Consider the following 19671-nt stretch of genomic DNA (forward strand, 5'->3'; position numbering starts at 1 on the left):
CAATATGGGGCAAGCGCAGGATGGATACCTTGCTCTCGGAGGGAGTGGGGACCTCCGAGACCTCCTGATGAGATAATTCAACTTGTACTCAACAATGTCGCGGGAGTGTCCAAAGCTTGCCTTTACTTTGCCCTCCCGACAGGCAGGTTAAGTCATGCTGTTTCAGAAGCACAGTGCTTCATCAATTCCACGGACGCCTCGATCAGACCCTGGAGCCCGCTGAGGACGATGCCATTTCCAGCGTTCTCCATCCGCAACCGCTTGCTGCAATTGACACTCGTCGCCCTCTGTCTGACATGTCTATTGTGGTTTTCAATACCCACAGGATCAGGTCTTGCGCAGCGCTTACAACCCTCGGAACAATGGCCCCCACCTAAGCCCAATGTCCCTCTCCGACCGAAAAAGGCGCATCCCATCGACGAGCTCATCGCCGGAGCCGACAAGCAGTACAAGTCTCTACTCGCGAAAGAGTCCAAAACCGTCGGTGATGCAGCGGAAGCGTATCGGCAGCGTCGTGGCCGTCAGCCACCACCGGGCTTCGATGCGTGGTTCAAGTTTGCTTCGAACGCTTCGGCGCTCATAGTGGAGGACTTCTTCGATCGCATATACGAGGATCTAGCACCTTTCTGGGCTGTACCTGCGAAGCAGATACGTGAACAGGCGAACGACTTTGTGCACAAGGTTTCGGTCAGAGATGGCAAGGCTACTGGGAAGACGGATATTGATGAGAGGCCATGGATAAATTTGTGGCAAGATATGGTGCAGAGTGTCGCGAAGCACTTGCCGGATGTCGATGTGCCGATCAATGTCATGGACGAGAGTCGCATTGTCGTGCCATGGGAAGAGGTGGATGGATACATGAAGAAGGAGAGCTTGAGTCGCAGGATTGTTCCAGCACAAGATTTGAAGACTGAGTTTGGTAACCTGAGAGACTTGGACATGCACCCGCCAGAACCCTTCGATCCGCGCTTCGACGGAGCCGGGCCATATTGGCCTCTAGCAGTGGTGGGTTGCCCACCGGAAAGCCCTGCGCGCAAAGGCTACTTCGAGACCGATTTCACCCAGCCTCCACCTCTGTCGAACGAATTCCCGGACAAGTCTTACAAGGGCTACGTACAAAATTGGACTTACGCACAGTCGCCGTGCGATCATCCGGAATGGCAGGGTCTGCACGGGACCTTCGTCGAGCCCATTTCGATCAGCAACACAAAGGAGTTCTTTCCACTGTTTGGCGGGTCCAAATTGCCAATGAATAATGAGATTTTGCTTCCGGCTGCGATGTACTGGACCGAGGATCCATTCTACTCTGGAGGTAAAGAGCACGGATCAGAATGGGAGAAGAAGAAGGACGCCTTGATTTGGCGTGGCACGGCCAGCGGTGGAAGAAACAAAGAGGAGAACTGGACGCGCTTCCAACGGCATCGCTTCATTTCGATGATCAATGCCACGGAAGTGAAGGCTGCGGTAGACAACCCATCTGTCAAGCCGCGCAATTTCGTGCTTCCGGGCAAGAGCACGTACGACCTGGCAGTCTTGGAGTCCGACGCTCCGCCGGATGCATTTAGCGAATGGGTTTCTGCCTGGTCGGATGCAGCAGCAGTCCACTTGCTCTGCTTTCCGGGCACGGGCTCCGCTTTCTGTCCATATACCGATCCGTTCTTTCAGGTCAAAAAAGAGGTACCCATGAAGGAGCAGTACCAATACAAGTACTTGCCAGACATCGACGGCAACTCTTTCAGCGGCCGCTACAGAGGGTTCCTCGGAAGTACATCCCTGCCCATCAAAGCGACGATCTATCAAGAGTGGCACGACAATCGATTGGTACCATGGAAGCATTTCGTGCCCATGGATAACACATTCATTGACATCTTCGGTCTGATGGAGTACTTTGTGGGAAATGCGCAAGCCGGAGTCGAGGGCCACGATGAGGAGGCAAAGAAGATTGCGCTTGAGGGCAAGGAGTGGACGGAAAAGGTTCTGCGCAAAGAAGATATGTCGGTCTATGTGCTGAGGCTGCTGTTAGAGTACGCTAGGTTGTGCGAAGATGATCGTGAAAAGATGGGCTGGGCGGAGCATACCACGAAGAAGTCGTTGCGGGGTAGCAAGGCTTCATAATATGAATGCATAGATCTGTGTTAATAGAACAACTCGTTGTCTTCATGGGACGTCTTCTCCACGAAGCGATTGCTTCTCTTATATGTTCTCCCGAAAATTGTCCGTGCACGCTCGAGACTGGAACCTCACGTTGTGGTTCGTGAAACTCTCTTCTTCTTCATTCATCTGCTGTTATCATTGCACTCCACTACACGCACTCCATCTTGCCCCTTCACCGAGAGTGCATGTACGGTCTTTCGCAAATCTATCGGCACAGGTTCGCGGGACTCATCCGGACTCAAATTTCTGCAAATTTCGTCGCTGGCTTGAGTCACAACGCTTCAGTCATCACTTCACGGGAATACAAGAACAGCAAACGCCGCAGGGTTCAATTCTCCACGAGGACACTTCTGAACATGGCCGTCTCGAACGGGAATGCGTCTGCCGTCGCAGACATCAGCCACATCACATCACAATTACAAAATGTTGGCCTGTCCGAACTTCCAAAAATTGAGGGAGTTCCGCTTTTCCCACAGCACAACCCGGTCGACGTCTACCGTGCGGTCGTAATTGAACAACTTCACAAAATCACTGGAGCCGAACACTCAATCATCGGCACCGCTGTGCAATGGCCATCGGACTTGAAGCATGGAGACCTCGTACTTCCTGTGCCTGCGCTGAGGCTAAAAGGCAAGAAGCCGGACGAGCTGGCTCAAGAGATCGCAGAGAAGTTTGAGTCGCCACTTCTGGAGAAACCGACGGCCGACAAAACGTTTGTGCGATTCTTCTTCAAGCCTGACCCACTTGCGAAGATGGTCATCCCAGCAATTCACAAGCAGAAGCTCGACTTTGGCTTCAACAATTCGCTCGGACTGGAAGATTCTCTAAACCCTACGAGCCGCCGGAAGAAGGTCATTGTTGAGTACTCGAGTCCCAACATTGCAAAGGAGTTCCACACTGGTCATCTGCGAAGTACGATTATCGGCGGCTTCATCATCAAGCTGTATTCGCGAGCTGGCTGGGACACCGTCTCCATGAACTATCTCGGAGATTGGGGAAAGCAATACGGCATCCTGTCGGAGGGCTTCGAAAAGTACGGCAATGAGGAGGAGTTCAAGAAGGATCCCGTGAAGCATCTCAACTACGTTTACGTCAAGATCAACCAGGACAACTCCGAGGAGCAAAAGCCAGCAAAGGTGCTCGCCGAGAAGAAGGATGCGCTCGACAAGTTGAAGAACCCACCACCACCGAAGAAGCCCGCAAAGGGCAAGGAGGCTCCACCACCACCTGCGCCATTCACCGAGGAGCAGGAGAAAGAATTGCAAGAAGTCACCGCGGAACTCGAAAAGGTTCAACAGCAACTCGTAGACAAGCCAAGCATTGATGAGCGTGCTCGACAGTTCTTCAAGCGCATGGTCGATGGTGACCCCACAGCTCTACACAACTGGCAGCGCTTCCGAGATTCGTCGATCGATGCGTATATCAAAATGTATGCTCGATTGAACATTGAGTTCGATGAATACAGCGGCGAGTCGACTGTCAAGGTGGAGGATATGGACAAAGCTGCGACTGTGCTTGCGGAGAAGGGTATCAGCGAAGACAGCAAAGGCGCAGTGATTGTCGACCTCGCAAAGCACGGCGCACCTACTCTGGGCAAGACATTGGTGAAGAAGCGGGACGGCACCTCGCTCTATCTCACTCGTGACATCGCCGCTAACTTTGAACGCTTCGAGAAGTACAACTTCGACCAGATGATCTACGTCATCGCTTCACAACAAGACGTGCACGTCAAGCAGTTCTTCAAAATCTTGTCACTGATGGGACCACCTTACAGCGACATCGTCGCCAAGTGTCAACACATCAGCTTCGGCATGGTCAAGGACCCCAAAGGTCAGACCATGAGCACGAGGAAAGGAACGGTCGTCTCGCTCGCCGATAGTCTGGACGCCGCCAAAGATTTCATGCACGACGTGATGAGGAAGAACCAGGAGAAATATGAGCAGGTCGCGGATCCAGAGGGCACGGCGGACACTCTCGCAATATCCGCCATCATGGTTCAGGACTATTCCGGAAAGATGGTCAATGGATACAACTTCGACATGGAGAAGATGACCAGCTTCGAGGGAGACACAGGTCCATACTTGCAATACTCGCATGCCCGTCTCTGCTCGATCAAGCGAAGGGCCAACGTCTCGGACGAGGAGATGCTAAATGCAGACCTTAGCCTCATCGTCGGCAGGGAAGGACTCTCACTCATCCGCTCTCTGGCACAATGGCCCGACGTCTTCCTCAACACGTACAAGACCAACGAGCCCATCACGGTCCTCACCTATCTCTTCAAGATGTCTCACCTGCTGAGTTCCTGCTACGATGCAGTTGACCGGAACAACAAGAATGCGAAGCTGTTCAGTGTCATGTACGCTGAGACTCCCGAGAAGAAGGCGGCGTTGATGGCTATGTATGAAGCTGCCAGGATTGTGCTCAACAATGGCATGCGGCTCCTGGGTTTGAGTCCGGTCGAGCGAATGTAAGTGTGTCGGCTACGATGGTCCGGTTTGCCGGCATGTTAGCGAATGCAGATTGCTCGTGTGGAGTTGAGGTGGCGGGTGAGTGTGGAGCGTTGATGCAGTGACCGAGACCAAGACATCGGCGTGAGACCACTTCCGCCCGAGGAGCGTGTTGATACGCTCGAGCTGCATGTGCAGCACACACGCATGCTCTTGACAGAATTACAATGAAGAAACAACCATGTCAACCCCGCCCGTCGCGGTGACAATGTCCGATTTTACACGGCATTGACTTGCCTTTGCTTGTGCAACTATAGCTGCGCTCGATCATAGCCGGCCACAAGCACTACATATGTGACACAGCTTTCTAGCCCAGTCTGCACACGTGGAGCCCAGAGAGCCAATGCCGCACCCGTTGGACCCTATTCTGACCTCGTGTTGCTGGATAAACTTCCTGGCCAGTCCTCTATCGCGACTGACTCAAAGAATGTCGGAAAAGGGCGATGAATCTATGCATCGTTGTGAAGGCCAGGACATTGACTCTGCTCTGAACATGTTAGGATGTGCGTGTTTTCGCCACTCTATCAACGATTGGAGGCTTTGTCAAATGGCGGTGAGCTGGTCATCAAAGGTACATCATCGTGAACCAAGCAGCTCTCAGCATCTACTGCGTACATCAACGCATGATCATTCACAGCATCCATGAATCCCTGCGCCAAACCTCCCTCGCTCGCTCTTAGACAGGTACCACTATCGGTAACGCACAGCATAGCTATATCTTCTGGAGGTCGGAGCCGACATGACGCACAATTCATGCGGAAGATCGTGCAAATCTCTGCTTGATTTACGCCGACCGAGCGTAGAGTCGTACATCCTGAACTCGCCAATACCGACTCGACTGCTCTGCTGTGAAGAAGTCTCGAATGATGTGTTGTCACATTTTTACTGGGATCAACCCGGCTTTCGACAAAGGGTCTTCATCAAGTGAACGACTTCTTCCCATACAGTCGGTACCGCGGTGGCGTCTTCAAGGGCAAGCGACCAGATGGGCACTCGAGTTGTGGAGGAGCTAAGGCTGATGTTGATGCTATCGTTGCTCTTCGACTCCTCTATCGTCGCAGGCCGCAGGGATGGTGACTTCCCCGGTCCTCTGACACCACACCCTCCTCCATCGGAAAGAGCAGGTATCCCCGCTAAGCGATTTGTCCTCATGCCCTCCGGACGCCGGCTGCAGAGCGGGAAGTCATCTCACCTGCAGGATTTCTATGACCTATTGCACGCGACAGCCCTTCGCGCAGTAGTCTTTTCTAGGACCCGCCGACCTACTTTTCTCTCGCCGTACCCCAGCTTTTTGGGCATCGCAAGCGTCTTCCTCGGCGGATATTGATGCCCATCCATCCTGGCCAGGCCGGGTGCTAGTCCACTCAAAAGCCGACGCCATTCTCGCGACACAGAAAATTGAAGAAGTCGCTGGCCGCCACACGACTCCGCGACGACACTGCTGCTACCTGCCGGCTATTTGGCTGGCTGCTGGCTGGCTGCTTGCTGCAGTACTCGCATTATCATTGTGCATCTGCATCGGACCGGTGAGGCTTTTTGCCTTGCCTTAGCGGCGCTCGCAAACACAGTCACCTCTTTGACTGTTCTGAGACATTCAGACCTTGACTACAATGACATCTTGCCGTCCAAGACATCACACAAACAACTATGAGCCTGCGACCGCGAGGCCTCCTCTACATATACGCACCACAGACGCTCTGGTAGCACCTCCATCACCACCCGACGTCTCATCACGATATCGCAGATCAGCCCTCGGATCGCGCCTGGCCCACACCTCGCCGCGACGGATCTACGATACTACTTGCGTCAGAAGCTTGAAGATTGATAGCTGCGCCGAGCCAGGCCACATTCAAGATGTCTGGGGAGAAGAAGGTGGCAGGAAAAGCCGCCAAAGTTGAGGACTACGATGATGAGCAAGGCCGCGCGGTGCCCGGCACTGCTGTCCGTGCCTCCACGGTCTCGCAACGCCCGCCGCCACCATCATCTCGTTCAACGAGGACCACGATACACAGATATTCGACGACTGCGAGCGACTCCGGCTACTCGTCGCACCAAAGTGCTCCGCAGAAGATCCCTGCCCCACCTGCGAAGCCAGTCGAAGCTCCGTCTCGACGAAACACAACCACCAACTCCAGCCCATCCAAATCCAAACCGGCTGTAGCTGTCCACAATGCGCCCACTCGGACGAGCCAACCTGTCAAAGCGTTGCCTAGGCATGTCAGCGCGTGCGACGACCCGTACTGCTGCGATCCAAATTGTGAGCGACGCTATATCTTGCCGGAGCGGATGGCATCAGCCAAAGCGTCGCAGCCACAATACCAGCAGATCCCTCAGTATCAGTACGCACCGACGTCGCAAGCTACAACGATGATGCCACCGCCACCTCGACCTCGCGCCGAATCAAACTCTCGAGCAATGCCAGTGAGTACATACGGATATCCCGTGCAGACGACCGCTCTATCGCAAACCACCGCGCCCGTGGTCCCACCATACCACTATCAACAGTATCCTTTACGACCACTTTCAGGTCACTACGGCAACTATGCTCCCCCATCACCCTCGTCCCCAACGTACATGAGCTATCCATCGCATCCGGTCGATCCAACCACCTTCTCCGCACGCAAGCTCAACGCAGCTCTGCCCGATCTGGACCCAGTCCAACGTGCATCGCGGCCCGTGTCCGGCATGGCTCAGATTTCCGCTCGACAAGCTACACAACAGGTCTATGCCGACTCCGAGTCTGCGGAGGACTCGACTTCGGAGTTCTATACATCAGAGGAAGAACGCCGCCCTCGCAGGTCAAAGTCTCGGCGGCGACCGCAGCTGCTTGAAAGGTCTTCTCCTGTGGAAACCCGTCCATCTCGCCCTGCACACAAGAAATACCACACCGAAACGTCCGTCCCGCAACGAGCCATCCGGGAGTCAAGACCGCACACAGGTCGCGCACGTCATTCCGATCAGGATGCACACTACCTGTCTTCCGATGCTCGCAACGACTCTGACCGTACGGCCCGCGCTGACGTCGGCAGTCGCTCAAACACCTACTCTTCCCGTAGCAGTCGTCGATCCTCCCTTGTCACCGCATCCTCCGGCCGAACCAAAACCACTCAATCCAGTAACACAGACAACACGGACTACTCCACCTACGAAGATCGCAATGGACGTCGAAAGGTCTATCTCTCCGAGGATGAGCGACAACTTCGTCGTCGCCAACAGCAGAAACGCCAAGAAGAGCTCGATCTCCAGGACCGCGTCGCCGCTTACCAGCGCAATACTGGCGGCGGTGGGTTGGATCCGCATGAGCTCACCGCTGAGAACATCCGCAAGAAGGAGCACCGCAAGTCAGCCAGCCATGTTTCCGGTCGCAGTCAGAAGACGAGCAGATCTTCCAATCGCGACGGTGGCGGCGACGGTGGCGTGAAGATACAAAGCGGCGGAACAGTCCTACATGTGTATGGTCAAGCAAGCATCGAAATGCGGCAGGATGAAGACGGCGGAACGGCTTTCGTGATTGGGTCTTCCGGGAAGAGCTACCACGGGAGCAAAAGCTCGGGGAGCCGCAGTGCGCGCGAGAGGGGACGCAGCGATGTTAGCCGAAGGGTCATTCGGGAAGAGGACAATTTCGATGAGGCCGGATATGAGATTGCGAGGTAGATGGGAATCTGGTTGAACTATATGCTGCGACTCTGGCACGCTTGGACGACCGCCTGGAGCTTTTACGACGACACGACGACGAAAATCACGACCTCAACGCCATCCGACGACAGACTTGCTTTTGGACGGCCGTCTACACAAGTCTTTCTGTGCTTTCTTTTGTTTTCAGCGAATGCTTCAGCGGTCCAGCGTTCAGCGTTGTCTTTTGTTTACGATTGATTTTGAAATGCTCAGACCACCTTGCGGCAGGTCGGGAGCGTGTCGCGATTTGATTGGTCTGCTTCTTTGAGTGGGAAAGTCATTTGACTCCAGAAGACTGGGCCGTGAGGCAGAGAAGATGGGCACAAAAAAGGACGGTGCTTCAACACCGGAGCATTGCTTGTTCTGAAAGAATTGTTTCGAAATGTGGGAGGATGAAATCTGTTTTTTCTACCATGTAGCGATATCCCTTGGAAGCGTTCTGCCTTGGATGTACGACTGATTGGACGCACGACTGATTGGACGCACGACTGATTGGACGCACGACTGATCGAGCTGTAATGGGAGAACTGCTGGGAGTGCTTGAGACGGCAGAAGACCTGGATGAGTGTTGGAGACCTCTGCCCTGGTGTTCTGCTCAACGACGACTCTATTTAATTTCTGACAGCATATCACGAAATTACGACACTTGCTACATCTCACTACTTGGTCTCTTCGCTCGGGACAACACATTCTTCCTTTCCCGCCGTGATGAGTGCTTTGCCGCCGGTCTCCTCGTTGTGGACATCGGCTCATCTCAAAACACGGCCCTACCCTATCGCAAAGTGTTTCACATCACACACGAAACCACACCTTGCCGCCGAATAGATGCCCAACGACCGTACCAGCCCGGCTCTCGTGCTGCCCAAAGTCTTCGCGCCCTAGCAATGCCCTAGCAGGGCTGGTACAGCACGATGACATCGACGAACCCTCTTTGCCCCGGACACAAATTAAGGACGGATTCGCAATCTGCCGCGAGTGAAACTAGTGGGTAGTGTGCTCAGTTAGTCCTGCGTGTCTCCGCAGTTGATCGTTCGGATTCACTTCAAGCTTAAAGTTCTGACTAGCTTTTTCGGGAGGGAGCTATTCACGCTCGTCTTTTGATCAGCAGGTGGGAAGCAAACAATTGAGTCCAGACATCATATGTCTTACGAGATCTCTCAGTTGCAGTCAAAGCGAACCACGAACCTGATCCGAGAAGTCAAATATGAATGTTCTTGAAGTTCATATACTCAACCGGGCAAAACGATCTGGAGGATAGTTCGATTTGACGAGACCATAGATGACATAAAGCTCGTTGCGACCCGCACCCCTATTGAACCTAAGCCACGATCAGAATGCTTCCGACACCGGTCCACGCCGATCGCTATCCCTGATCTGTAGAAGCCACAGAGCAGCCGCACTCTGCACCTTCGTTGTTGTCCACCCGACTACCTCCAGCGTCCTTCACGCCGATGACCATCCTACTGCTTTCTCCGTTAGCACGACACTTCGTACAGCCTAGCGAAGTCGTCGCTATCTGCCACACGGTGCCCGTGCAGGGGTGATCGGGGTCCGAGAAGTACTTGCATCGAGCGCCAGACATCGAGTAGTGGCCGCAGCCGTAGAGTCTGGTGGTTTCCTTGCACATTGTCGCTGCTGAGAGGAGGTTTGTTGTGAGAAGCTGTTGAAATATTGTGAGTATAGTCATGTTGAAGCAGAGTTGAGCCTGGGTGTGAGACTTTATATGCACCGAACGCCATATTGAATGATGTTATGTATAACGCACCATCAAGTGATGCCTAATCAGAGGCTCCATTGAATCATTAGGGTCCTTCGATATAGCACGTGAACGAAAGACCTTCCGCATGCAATGCGCCTCGCAGTTACGGCTTCCAGCTCTGCTGGGCTCTAATCTCGCCATCGAAACCCCTCCCAAAAGCTCGTTGAATGTCCACCGCTCCCACTACCAACGTCTTCGACTGTATCTCGTCGCCTCTCGACTGTTCCGCACGGCCCGCGTCCTCGCCTTGACAGTAGACCGATGCGCAGGCCAACAATAGTCGCAGATCCGATCGCTGCTGGCGACTTCATGACTAGAGCTCGAGCAGTGTCTCCGCTTCCTTGATCCGCTGCATGATGATGTGGAGGATGTTTCGTGGCCGCAGCCGTAGATCTTGGTTGTTCGGTGGCACATTGGTGGTGATGTGTATATGTAGTGTTGTTGTTCGCTGTCTTGGTTTGGGGTCTGGATGAAGGCTTTCCGCTTGTATGACGAGAGAGGAAGAGGGTCAGTGTGATCATTCGCGACAATACTTGTAGCATAGCACGATCGATGGCCGCCGTAGTGAAGAGGGCTAGCAGGTGTCAGTCTCGTCCACAATCATACCCGATGCAGTATTCCCTGCTGCTTCTGATTGTCAATCGAGCCATGGAACAAGGGCAGCTGGAAAGGTGAATCGCTATTCACTAAGGTGTTCCGTAGGAACAACGATGCATTGATTGGCACTGCAAATTGGGTTGCTAGATACTGACGGCTGTTGGAATTAGGCAAGTGCATCTTCGTCAGTCACATCGCTATGCTCGGCCAGATTCTCCTGGAGTCCGAAGATCTCAACGGCCAGCTCGATGTAGACTCCGATAAGTGCAGCGAATGAATCGCCCAATTCGCCGACCGCATCACCCGGATCGTCGAACACGCCATTGATCTTGCTACCCAGAGCGAAGTAAGAGCGGCGAATATCTTCCATTAGGCTGAGCTGATATGCGCGACATGCTGTGACGTCCGCGGCCTCGTTCATGTGAAACGCAGGCAGCCCAGATTGGAGTATTCCCGTTGAGTAGTTGCGCGTCTGGCGCAATTGAGTTTCAGTCTCTTCGGTGAGCCTTCCGATTTCTTCGATGATTGCTCTGGAGAGTCTGACGAGGGCGATGTGGAAGTGTGTGTCGAGTGGACCGCGTGAGAATCGACGAATTTGCCCCTGCTGAGAAGACATGCTGGGTGGTGAGTGTGGTGACCGGCGCTGTCTTCATCGGAGTTTTGTTCACGATCAGATTGAGCAGTCTCTTGCTTTCAGCCTCCATGGATGGTGCTGCTCGAAGGCTGCCCGTGAATGGGTTCTCAGAGATCTGATCGTGAGACCTACAACATTGAATGAGCCGTGAACGTGTCGCATGAAATCGCATTCTTGCGTTCGATAAACTGAAGCCGCTGGCTGACGACTCGATTGGTGCCTGCACAGCACTGCCACATTGCATATCATTTGTGTCATCAGTGTTTGACTATGACTGGACGAGCTTCTGACCCCAGTGTAGTCCGTAAGCCCAGAAGCCGACATATTCATCCAGGATATATCCTTTCGCTTCGAATTCTGCGCGCGAGAGCGATTAGCCCGTGAGGTTGAGACGAGTACTCCAGTGCAAGCCATGCGCCCAATGGAAAAGTCTGTAATCGTTAGCACACGATGTTCATCACAATTATCAAAAGTTTGCCTTACCGAGCATCCACAATCTTGCCCTCCTCTTTCGAGTACGCTGCGATTGTTGGCAAACCTCACAGATGTCAGGAACTGGTCATGACTTACCTTTCAGCTTGTCGTAAAGCTGGTCCAGAGGTACAATGACCCTCTCGATATGCTCGCCGGCGTCCAGATGCTGCTCCGGTTCCTCGTCTCCTTCCTTCAGATTCACCTCGATGATGACCATCTGCCAGGATTAGCTTGATCCGCATCGTCATTTAATGGATTAAACGTACCTGCATGTTCGCATTCGTCAGACCTGGGTCGGCGACGATCGTCGGGCTGCAATCAAGTACCTGTATTGAAGCATTGGTCATTCCGGGCTGACAGCTGATCGTTGGGCTATGTTCACACACCTTGCCCTCGTAACCTGTCTCCTCTTTGAGCTCACGCACGGCGGCCTGCTCTGGAGTCTCGCCTTCGTCGATGAGTCCAGCTGGGAATTCGACACAGATTGCCTCGACTGGTGGCCGGTACTGAAGGATGATCATTGTTGATGGCGGCTTATTGGGGTGACGGAGAATTGGTGTGATGGCGACGGCGTCGATTCCTCCTTTGCCGCGTGTCTTGCGCGCTGCTGCCTCCCACACGCGGTCTTTGCCCTCCTGGTCGGTCCATTCGATCTTACGAAGCTCCGTCCATTTCGCCTCTTCCGTGGGCAATGGGCCAATGCGGCGGATCTTGGGTGCTTGAGCTGGCGCAGACATTGTGAAGTGTCTGAACAATTGCAGTGAGCGATCGACCTGCTTCGAAGCTCGCATCTATCGATGAACAGGTGAATTGGCTTTGGTCTGATCGAAGTGTCGATGTCGTAGTGACGTTGATGTTTGGAGGCACCTCAGCAGGCGCGCTAAAGCTTTGCTCAGTCATCCGGCTAGTTCCCATACTAAGGTAGAGCTCTCATGAAATATTGATGAGAGTGCTTCGAATGACGGGAAAGAATACGACGATTTGGCTTACTTTATTGCGGTATATCCCTGTCTGCGATCGGTCTCTGTCCAGTAGGAGCTCTTGGAGCGCGTACAGGCTTCTAGAATCAGAGGGCGAGTCACGAACAAGGTGGGCAATTTCCTTTGGGGTTCGAAGCTAAACTTCCAGCTCTACAGGTCTTTGCAATTTGTATCCACGACGGAGTTGGGAAGACGAGGCATCTGAGCTGCGATCCCAAGCAGACCTTTGCCAAACGAGAAGACTTGGCCACGATGAAGCTTAAATTATGGACCTTTATCCTCTGCCTAGGACTTGCCACGAGCGAAGCCGATGCGTTGCATTGCCCTGTTGACATCGGGATCAAAGGCTTGGGAGGTCGCATGGTGGACAGCAGCATATCACGAGGTCAAGGCAACACTGCCAGCAATGGGTCGACTGGCTTCATCGAGCAAGGAATCTTTCAGCAATCTCTTCGAGAAAGCATCGCCTTCTACACCGAAAACTCGACGCAGACAGCCATCTGGGAGGCTTACCTCCAGAACAGTCTCGAAAGCGCCGTGGAGAGTCTTTCAAACGTCACTCCAGCAGCCGGACTGCCGCTTGACAGGCTGTCGATCGGAACGAATATGATACATCAATACCTGCGCACCAAAGACGAGACTTTCCTCCCAGCCATCTGCGCGCTCTCCCAATCCGTGGTCCTGCAAGAACAGAATGCAAATGGCGGACTGTGGTACTATGCCAATCGCAAGAACATAAGCGCCTACCAAAATCTCTCCTACGTGGACGGCATGTACTCATATCCCGCCTTTGCCATCTTGACTTCCCCGGATGCCACCAATGACACTGCCGTCACTCGAGTGGGTGATCGATTCGGTGCCGCAGCGGCCTTTAAACAATTGGAAATCCTACGTAACATCACGCAGAGACCCGACGGTCTTCTTCTGCATGGCTACGACGCGATCAAGAATCACACCTGGGCGGATCCAACGACTGGTGCGAGTCCGGAAGTCTGGGCGCGAGCGCAGGCATGGTACACCATAGGGACGCTTGAGGTTTTGGAATTGTTGCTGTCCGCTGGGAATACTGGCGACGCTTTCGAAGCAATCAAAGCCATCTTCATTGTTCTGGTTCGTGCGCAGGTCCGTGCGAGTGGAAAGAGCCTCAGCATCACTGGCACCTACGGTGTATGGCAAGTCGTGGACCAACCTGGAGCCTCGTTCGACGGGTACGAGAACTTCATCGAGACAAGCTCAAGCTGCATGACAGCATACGCTTTACTGAAGGCCGTTCGACTTGGTATACTGCAGGACGCGACCTTGGCTGGTCAGGCGTTGGACACCGGGCTTGGGATCTATCAAAGGGTGTTGCGGGGCTCTCTGATCCACAATGGCAATGGCACCTTGAGCTTGAACGGGACGAGCTCGGTGGCTTCGCTCTCCGGAGATGTCAGCGCTCAGGTGAGTTCGGGCCGTCGTCCATTAAGCTGTCTCCCACTGACAGCGTTCATTGCAGTATTATGTGACGCGACCGACAGTCCTGAACAGTCTGATCGGAACAAGTGCCTTTACACTTGCCAGTCTCGAGGTTGAGAGGATATGCTAAACCGGATTGGCAACATTGTGTAGTCCCTGATGTGAATATGACTGAGCTCTTCTCCTGGATCCTGTTGGATCCTGTTTTCTGGGCCACGCTCATTCGGCATCTTTCTTCAGCCCATGAACCTCATCGAATGGCGGAGGATCTTTCCAGTAACCAGCGCTTTGTGCGACAGATCGTATCGTGGTTCGGTCGTTGGTAAGGGTCGCAAACGCGAGATCGGCGAGGAGGACGACTCCCAGGCCTTGGACCACAAGCCATCCCATCATCGAGGATTTTGGGGCCGGAGGCTTCTGTAAGCCGAGGAATGTGCGTCGCTGCGGGATATTGAGGTGTTCGTAGCTCGTGACCCTCCTGTTGAGAGTATTCTCCATGATTCGGGTGTGATGACAGAGGCAGAAAATATCTGCTATTGCGATGTGTATCGAAGTGTCAACAGTGTTTCAGAATGATCGTCGGTTCGTGTGGAGGTGGAGACAATAGACCTAAGCACGTGAAATCATCGAACCCTGACTTCGTACTTCGAAGTTCGCCGAGCAAAGCCCCATGGACTACGAGTTCAAGGCAGAACTCCATTCGCAAGCCAACAAGTGTCGTACAACACACGCATTCGTATTCCAAGGCCTCCCGAAATACCCTTCGTCACCGGAGACACTACTTTGATCGCGATTCGACGCCATTGTAGCCCTCGAAGGCTGACCACGCTCGCTTTCACTTTCACTCCGCCCTGACCACCGTTCCAAGCATAGCTGCCGTACAGCTCGCCTTCGCCCAGAACGACAAACAATCGCTGTCGCGCAGCCCTCACACAAAAGTCGATGGTCGTGCAGACCAGCGGTAACTGGCAGGCTACCGGCCTGAGCTCTTGCGAGGCCTGCCGACCATGAGCCGCAATCAGAGCGACCTGCTGGGTCTCGAGGATGAAGACGACAGACATTTGCAATACAATTCAGGCAACCGCCCGCCCGTGGGAGACGACCGCATCCTACACGATTACGACATTTCAAATTCGTCGACGGCCCAGCACGGCCGCATAAGCGTTTCTCATGATGACTTCGTTGGCGCGCAACCATCGAATCTGCCTGGAGGGCCTGGGTACGAGCATTCATCGCTTGAACGGCCGCCGGGAATAGGACAGTCGCGTAATAACCTTTCACAAACATCCGGGTTGAACAATTATCAGCGCTACTCGGATCTTGACAATGATCGGTTTTCGGATACCCAATCAATACCTGGAGGGTACTATGCTGCCGGAGGTGGAATCGATGAGGATAATGTGCCGTCAGCTCCGATGCGACATGGGTCGCGGAGACATCGAAATCGGAATAGCATATTGAGTCTCGGCGGTGGCATAATGGGAAGAGTCAAGAGTACACTGGGGATGGGTCCCGAATACAGCGAAATGGACCTGCCGTTGACAGAACAACGTGGGCAGCAGCTCGGCGGAGTGGACAGCTTCAATTCGAACACAGAATCGCCGAAGGAGAGGACTACGGCCGGTTCGAAGTTCAAGTTTGGCTTGCCTGGTCGTAGCAAGCCCGATCCGTCTACACTGGGACCTCGCATCATACACCTCAACAATCCTCCCGCAAATGCCGCGAACAAATACTGCGACAACCACGTCTCCACGACAAAGTACAACATTGCCACATTTCTCCCGAAATTTCTCTTTGAGCAGTTCAGCAGATACGCTAACTTGTTCTTCTTGTTCACCGCAATCCTACAACAGATTCCCAACATCAGTCCTACCAATCGATATACGACCATCGTACCACTTGGAATTGTGCTCTTAGTCTCGGCTGGAAAGGAGGTCATTGAAGACAATCGCAGGCGGAGTCAGGACAACCAGCTCAATCGAAGTCCCGCTCGAGCTCTTCGAGGTACCACCTTTCAGGACACCAAGTGGATCGACATTCGGGTTGGCGATATCATCCGGGTTCAATCTGAGGAACCTTTCCCCGCGGATCTGGTCCTGCTGTCATCATCAGAGCCGGAAGGATTGTGCTACATAGAGACGGCCAATTTGGACGGTGAGACAAATCTGAAGATTAAGCAGTCCATTCCAGAGACTGCTCACCTGATCTCAGCTGCAGAAGTGGCTCGCCTAGGTGGCAGGATCCGGAGCGAACAGCCGAACAGCAGTCTGTATACATACGAAGCAACATTGACAATGCAGTCTGGAGGAGGCGAGAAAGAGCTCCCATTGGCTCCCGATCAGCTACTCCTTCGTGGTGCTACGCTGAGAAATACTCCGTTCGTTTACGGAATAGCGGTCTTCACCGGCCATGAGACAAAGCTCATGCGCAATGCTACCGCCACGCCGATCAAGCGTACGAATGTCGAGCGCAGGGTCAACATCCAGATTCTCATGCTGGGAGGCGTCTTGGTAGCCTTGTCTATCATCTCATCCATTGGAGATCTTATTGTCAGGCAAACCATAGGCACCAAGTTATGGTTCCTGCAATATGAGTCGGTCAATCCCGCGCGGCAGTTCTTCGGCGATCTCTTCACTTACTGGATCCTGTACTCCAACTTGGTGCCTATTTCACTTTTTGTCACCGTGGAAATTATCAAGTACTATCAAGCCTTTCTAATCAGCAGCGATCTGGACATTTATTATCCCGAGACAGACACGCCTGCCAACTGTCGGACGAGTTCCTTGGTTGAAGAGCTGGGACAGGTGGAATACATCTTCTCTGATAAGACTGGCACGCTGACCTGCAATATGATGGAGTTCCGCCAAGCCAGTATCGGAGGTCTGCAATACTCAGGCGATGTACCTGAGGACCGTAGGATCACTGACGATGAGGATGGTGGTAATGGCATTTTCGACTTCAAGGCTATGGAGCGGCACAGGAGAGGCGGGCCGAACGCGGAGTGCATCCATCAATTCCTCAGTCTTTTGTCGACCTGTCACACTGTCATCCCCGAGATCAATTCCGAGAAACCTGGTGTGATCAAGTACCAGGCAGCTTCTCCAGATGAGGGTGCATTAGTCGAAGGAGCAGTGGAGCTGGGATACAAGTTCATTGCCCGCAAGCCGAAACTCGTCACGATAGAAGTCGGTGGAGAGCATTACGACTACGAGCTCCTTGCAGTCTGCGAGTTCAACTCCACAAGAAAACGAATGAGCTCTATCTACCGCTGCCCCGATGGAAAGATTAGGTGCTACACGAAAGGTGCTGATACCGTTATCCTCGAGCGACTCGCACAGCGTGACGAAATGGTTGAGCGGACACTTCTTCATCTCGAAGAGTATGCGGCGGAAGGTCTGCGAACGCTTTGTCTCGCCATGCGCGAAGTGCCCGAGAATGAGTTCAGAGAGTGGTGGGATGTGTTCAACACCGCTCAGACCACCGTCAGCGGAAACCGTGCCGACGAGCTGGACAAGGCTGCCGAACTCATCGAGCACGACTTTACTCTCTTGGGAGCAACGGCTATCGAGGATAAGTTGCAAGATGGTGTACCGGACACAATTCATACCTTGCAGACGGCCGGCATCAAGGTTTGGGTGTTGACAGGCGATCGACAAGAAACGGCCATCAACATTGGCATGTCATGCAAGCTCATCAGCGAAGACATGACACTTCTCATTGTCAACGAGGAGAATGCGGCCGACACGCGGATGAACATCGAGAAGAAGCTGGAAGCGATCAGCTCACAACGCGCCGGCAACGTGGAGATGGAGACGCTCGCCCTCGTCATTGACGGTAAAAGCTTGACATTCGCTCTGGAAAAGGACCTCGAGAAAAAGTTCCTCGACTTGGCTGTGATGTGCAAAGCCGTCATCTGTTGTCGTGTGTCACCGCTGCAGAAGGCCTTGGTCGTCAAGCTAGTCAAGCGCCACCTGAAGTGCATTCTTCTTGCCATTGGGGACGGAGCCAACGATGTGTCCATGATTCAAGCCGCGCATATCGGTATTGGTATCTCTGGCGTGGAAGGGCTACAGGCAGCACGATCAGCCGATGTCTCCATCGCTCAATTCCGCTTCCTGCGAAAACTCCTCCTTGTCCACGGCGCCTGGTCATACCAGCGAATCAGCAAAGTCATCTTGTACTTCTACTACAAGAACACGGCCCTGTTCATCACACAATTCTGGTACTCCTTTCAGAACGCCTTCTCTGGACAGGTCATTTACGAATCATGGACGCTGTCCTTTTTCAACGTCGTCTTCACCGTCATGCCACCATTTGTCCTCGGAATCTTCGACCAATTCGTCAATGCGCGCTTGCTCGATCGCTACCCACAACTGTACCAGCTCAGTCAGAAGGGCGTCTTCTTCCGCACGCGCAATTTCTGGAGTTGGGTCGGCAACGGCTTCTATCACTCCGTCCTCCTCTACTTCATTTCCGAGCTTATCTACTGGAACGACGGCCCCTTGTCAAACGGCACCACAGCCGGCCATTGGGTCTGGGGAACGGCCCTCTACACGGCAAGTCTGGTCACAGTCCTCGGCAAAGCCGCCCTGATCACCAACATGTGGACAAAGTACACCGTCATCGCCATTCCTGGCTCCCTGGCCGTGTGGTTCATCTTCCTCCCCGTCTACGCCATCGTTGCGCCCAAGTTGGGCTTCTCAACTGAATACAGGAATACTCTGTCTGTGATCGTCACCGATCCGAAGTTCTGGCTCATGATGGTCATCCTGCCGATGCTGTGTCTCATCCGGGACTTCGCTTGGAAGTACGCCAAGCGCATGTACTATCCGCAAGCATACCACCACGTGCAGGAGATTCAAAAGTACAACATTCAAGACTACAGACCGCGGTATGTCTCGTCCTACAAGTTAGCAAAGTTTGGACCATTCTTACTGACGTGTACTCCTCTAGAATGGAACAATTCCAAAAAGCCATCCGCAAAGTCCGCCAGGTCCAACGCATGCGGAAACAGCGCGGGTACGCGTTTTCGCAGACGGATGAAAGTCAGGCGAGAGTGCTGCAGGCTTATGATACAACGAGGGAGAGAGGAAGGTATGGTGAGATGGCGAGTAGTCGTCGATGATGACCATGATAGGACACTATGAAAAGGGTCGCTGTGTGTTCGTGCGTTTGCTTGGAGCGGGCTGTTTAGAAATCGCTGCAGCAGCGGTGTTGGAAGGAAACCAGGGAGGGACACCTGGCATGTCTGTAAATGTATGGTAATCCGTGCGTGGGGATGTTTGCCGACGCATCGGAGTCAAAGGAATCTATTGAACAATGTGTGGTATCAAGAATGATCGAATGCTCATTGCTGCTATCCTAAAGTCTTTATGAAAACTCCGGCTTCTGGTCCGCACCCTCCACAGGCTTCGAGTACCCCAACCGATCGCGAGT

The 19671-nt window shown here is 53.4% G+C and overlaps 7 protein-coding genes across 7 annotated transcripts; 5 read left to right on the forward strand and 2 right to left on the reverse strand.

Annotated features, from left to right (window-relative positions):
* Positions 1-228: 228 nt before the first annotated feature.
* MYCGRDRAFT_39717 (uncharacterized protein) lies at positions 229-2115 on the forward strand (the record flags this gene model as incomplete). The annotated part of the gene is made up of 1 exon (XM_003853989.1): positions 229-2115. One exon carries the CDS (start codon positions 229-231, stop codon positions 2113-2115), a length of 1887 nt encoding a protein of 628 aa, XP_003854037.1.
* A 395-nt stretch (positions 2116-2510) lies between these two features.
* MYCGRDRAFT_38162 (arginine--tRNA ligase) lies at positions 2511-4625 on the forward strand (the record flags this gene model as incomplete). The annotated part of the gene is made up of 2 exons (XM_003853990.1): positions 2511-3290; positions 3408-4625. The coding sequence occupies 2 exons, from the start codon at positions 2511-2513 to the stop codon at positions 4623-4625; spliced, it is 1998 nt and encodes a 665-aa protein (XP_003854038.1).
* A 1890-nt stretch (positions 4626-6515) lies between these two features.
* On the forward strand, positions 6516-8315 carry MYCGRDRAFT_92043 (uncharacterized protein; the record flags this gene model as incomplete). Its single annotated transcript, XM_003853991.1, has 1 exon — positions 6516-8315. The coding sequence occupies one exon, from the start codon at positions 6516-6518 to the stop codon at positions 8313-8315; it is 1800 nt and encodes a 599-aa protein (XP_003854039.1).
* Positions 8316-11710: 3395 nt separating this feature from the next.
* Positions 11711-12537, reverse strand: MYCGRDRAFT_99704 (uncharacterized protein; the record flags this gene model as incomplete). The annotated part of the gene is made up of 4 exons (XM_003854191.1): positions 11711-11757; positions 11810-11846; positions 11897-12017; positions 12127-12537. Coding segments are annotated over 4 exons (615 nt in total), but the record flags the coding sequence as incomplete, so codon positions are not given.
* A 600-nt stretch (positions 12538-13137) lies between these two features.
* On the forward strand, positions 13138-14359 carry MYCGRDRAFT_57259 (uncharacterized protein; the record flags this gene model as incomplete). The annotated part of the gene is made up of 2 exons (XM_003853992.1): positions 13138-14208; positions 14264-14359. Coding segments are annotated over 2 exons (1164 nt in total), but the record flags the coding sequence as incomplete, so codon positions are not given.
* Positions 14360-14454: 95 nt separating this feature from the next.
* MYCGRDRAFT_85399 (uncharacterized protein) lies at positions 14455-14628 on the reverse strand (the record flags this gene model as incomplete). Its single annotated transcript, XM_003854190.1, has 1 exon — positions 14455-14628. The coding sequence occupies one exon, from the start codon at positions 14626-14628 to the stop codon at positions 14455-14457; it is 174 nt and encodes a 57-aa protein (XP_003854238.1).
* Positions 14629-15242: 614 nt separating this feature from the next.
* On the forward strand, positions 15243-19387 carry MYCGRDRAFT_99706 (aminophospholipid-translocating P4-type ATPase; the record flags this gene model as incomplete). Its single annotated transcript, XM_003853993.1, has 3 exons — positions 15243-15398; positions 15867-19126; positions 19189-19387. The coding sequence occupies 3 exons, from the start codon at positions 15243-15245 to the stop codon at positions 19358-19360; spliced, it is 3588 nt and encodes a 1195-aa protein (XP_003854041.1).
* Between the last annotated feature and the right edge of the window lie 284 nt (positions 19388-19671).

Source organism: Zymoseptoria tritici, chromosome 3 (assembly GCF_000219625.1).
Source record: "Zymoseptoria tritici IPO323 chromosome 3, whole genome shotgun sequence".
Taxonomy (NCBI): domain Eukaryota; kingdom Fungi; phylum Ascomycota; class Dothideomycetes; order Mycosphaerellales; family Mycosphaerellaceae; genus Zymoseptoria; species Zymoseptoria tritici.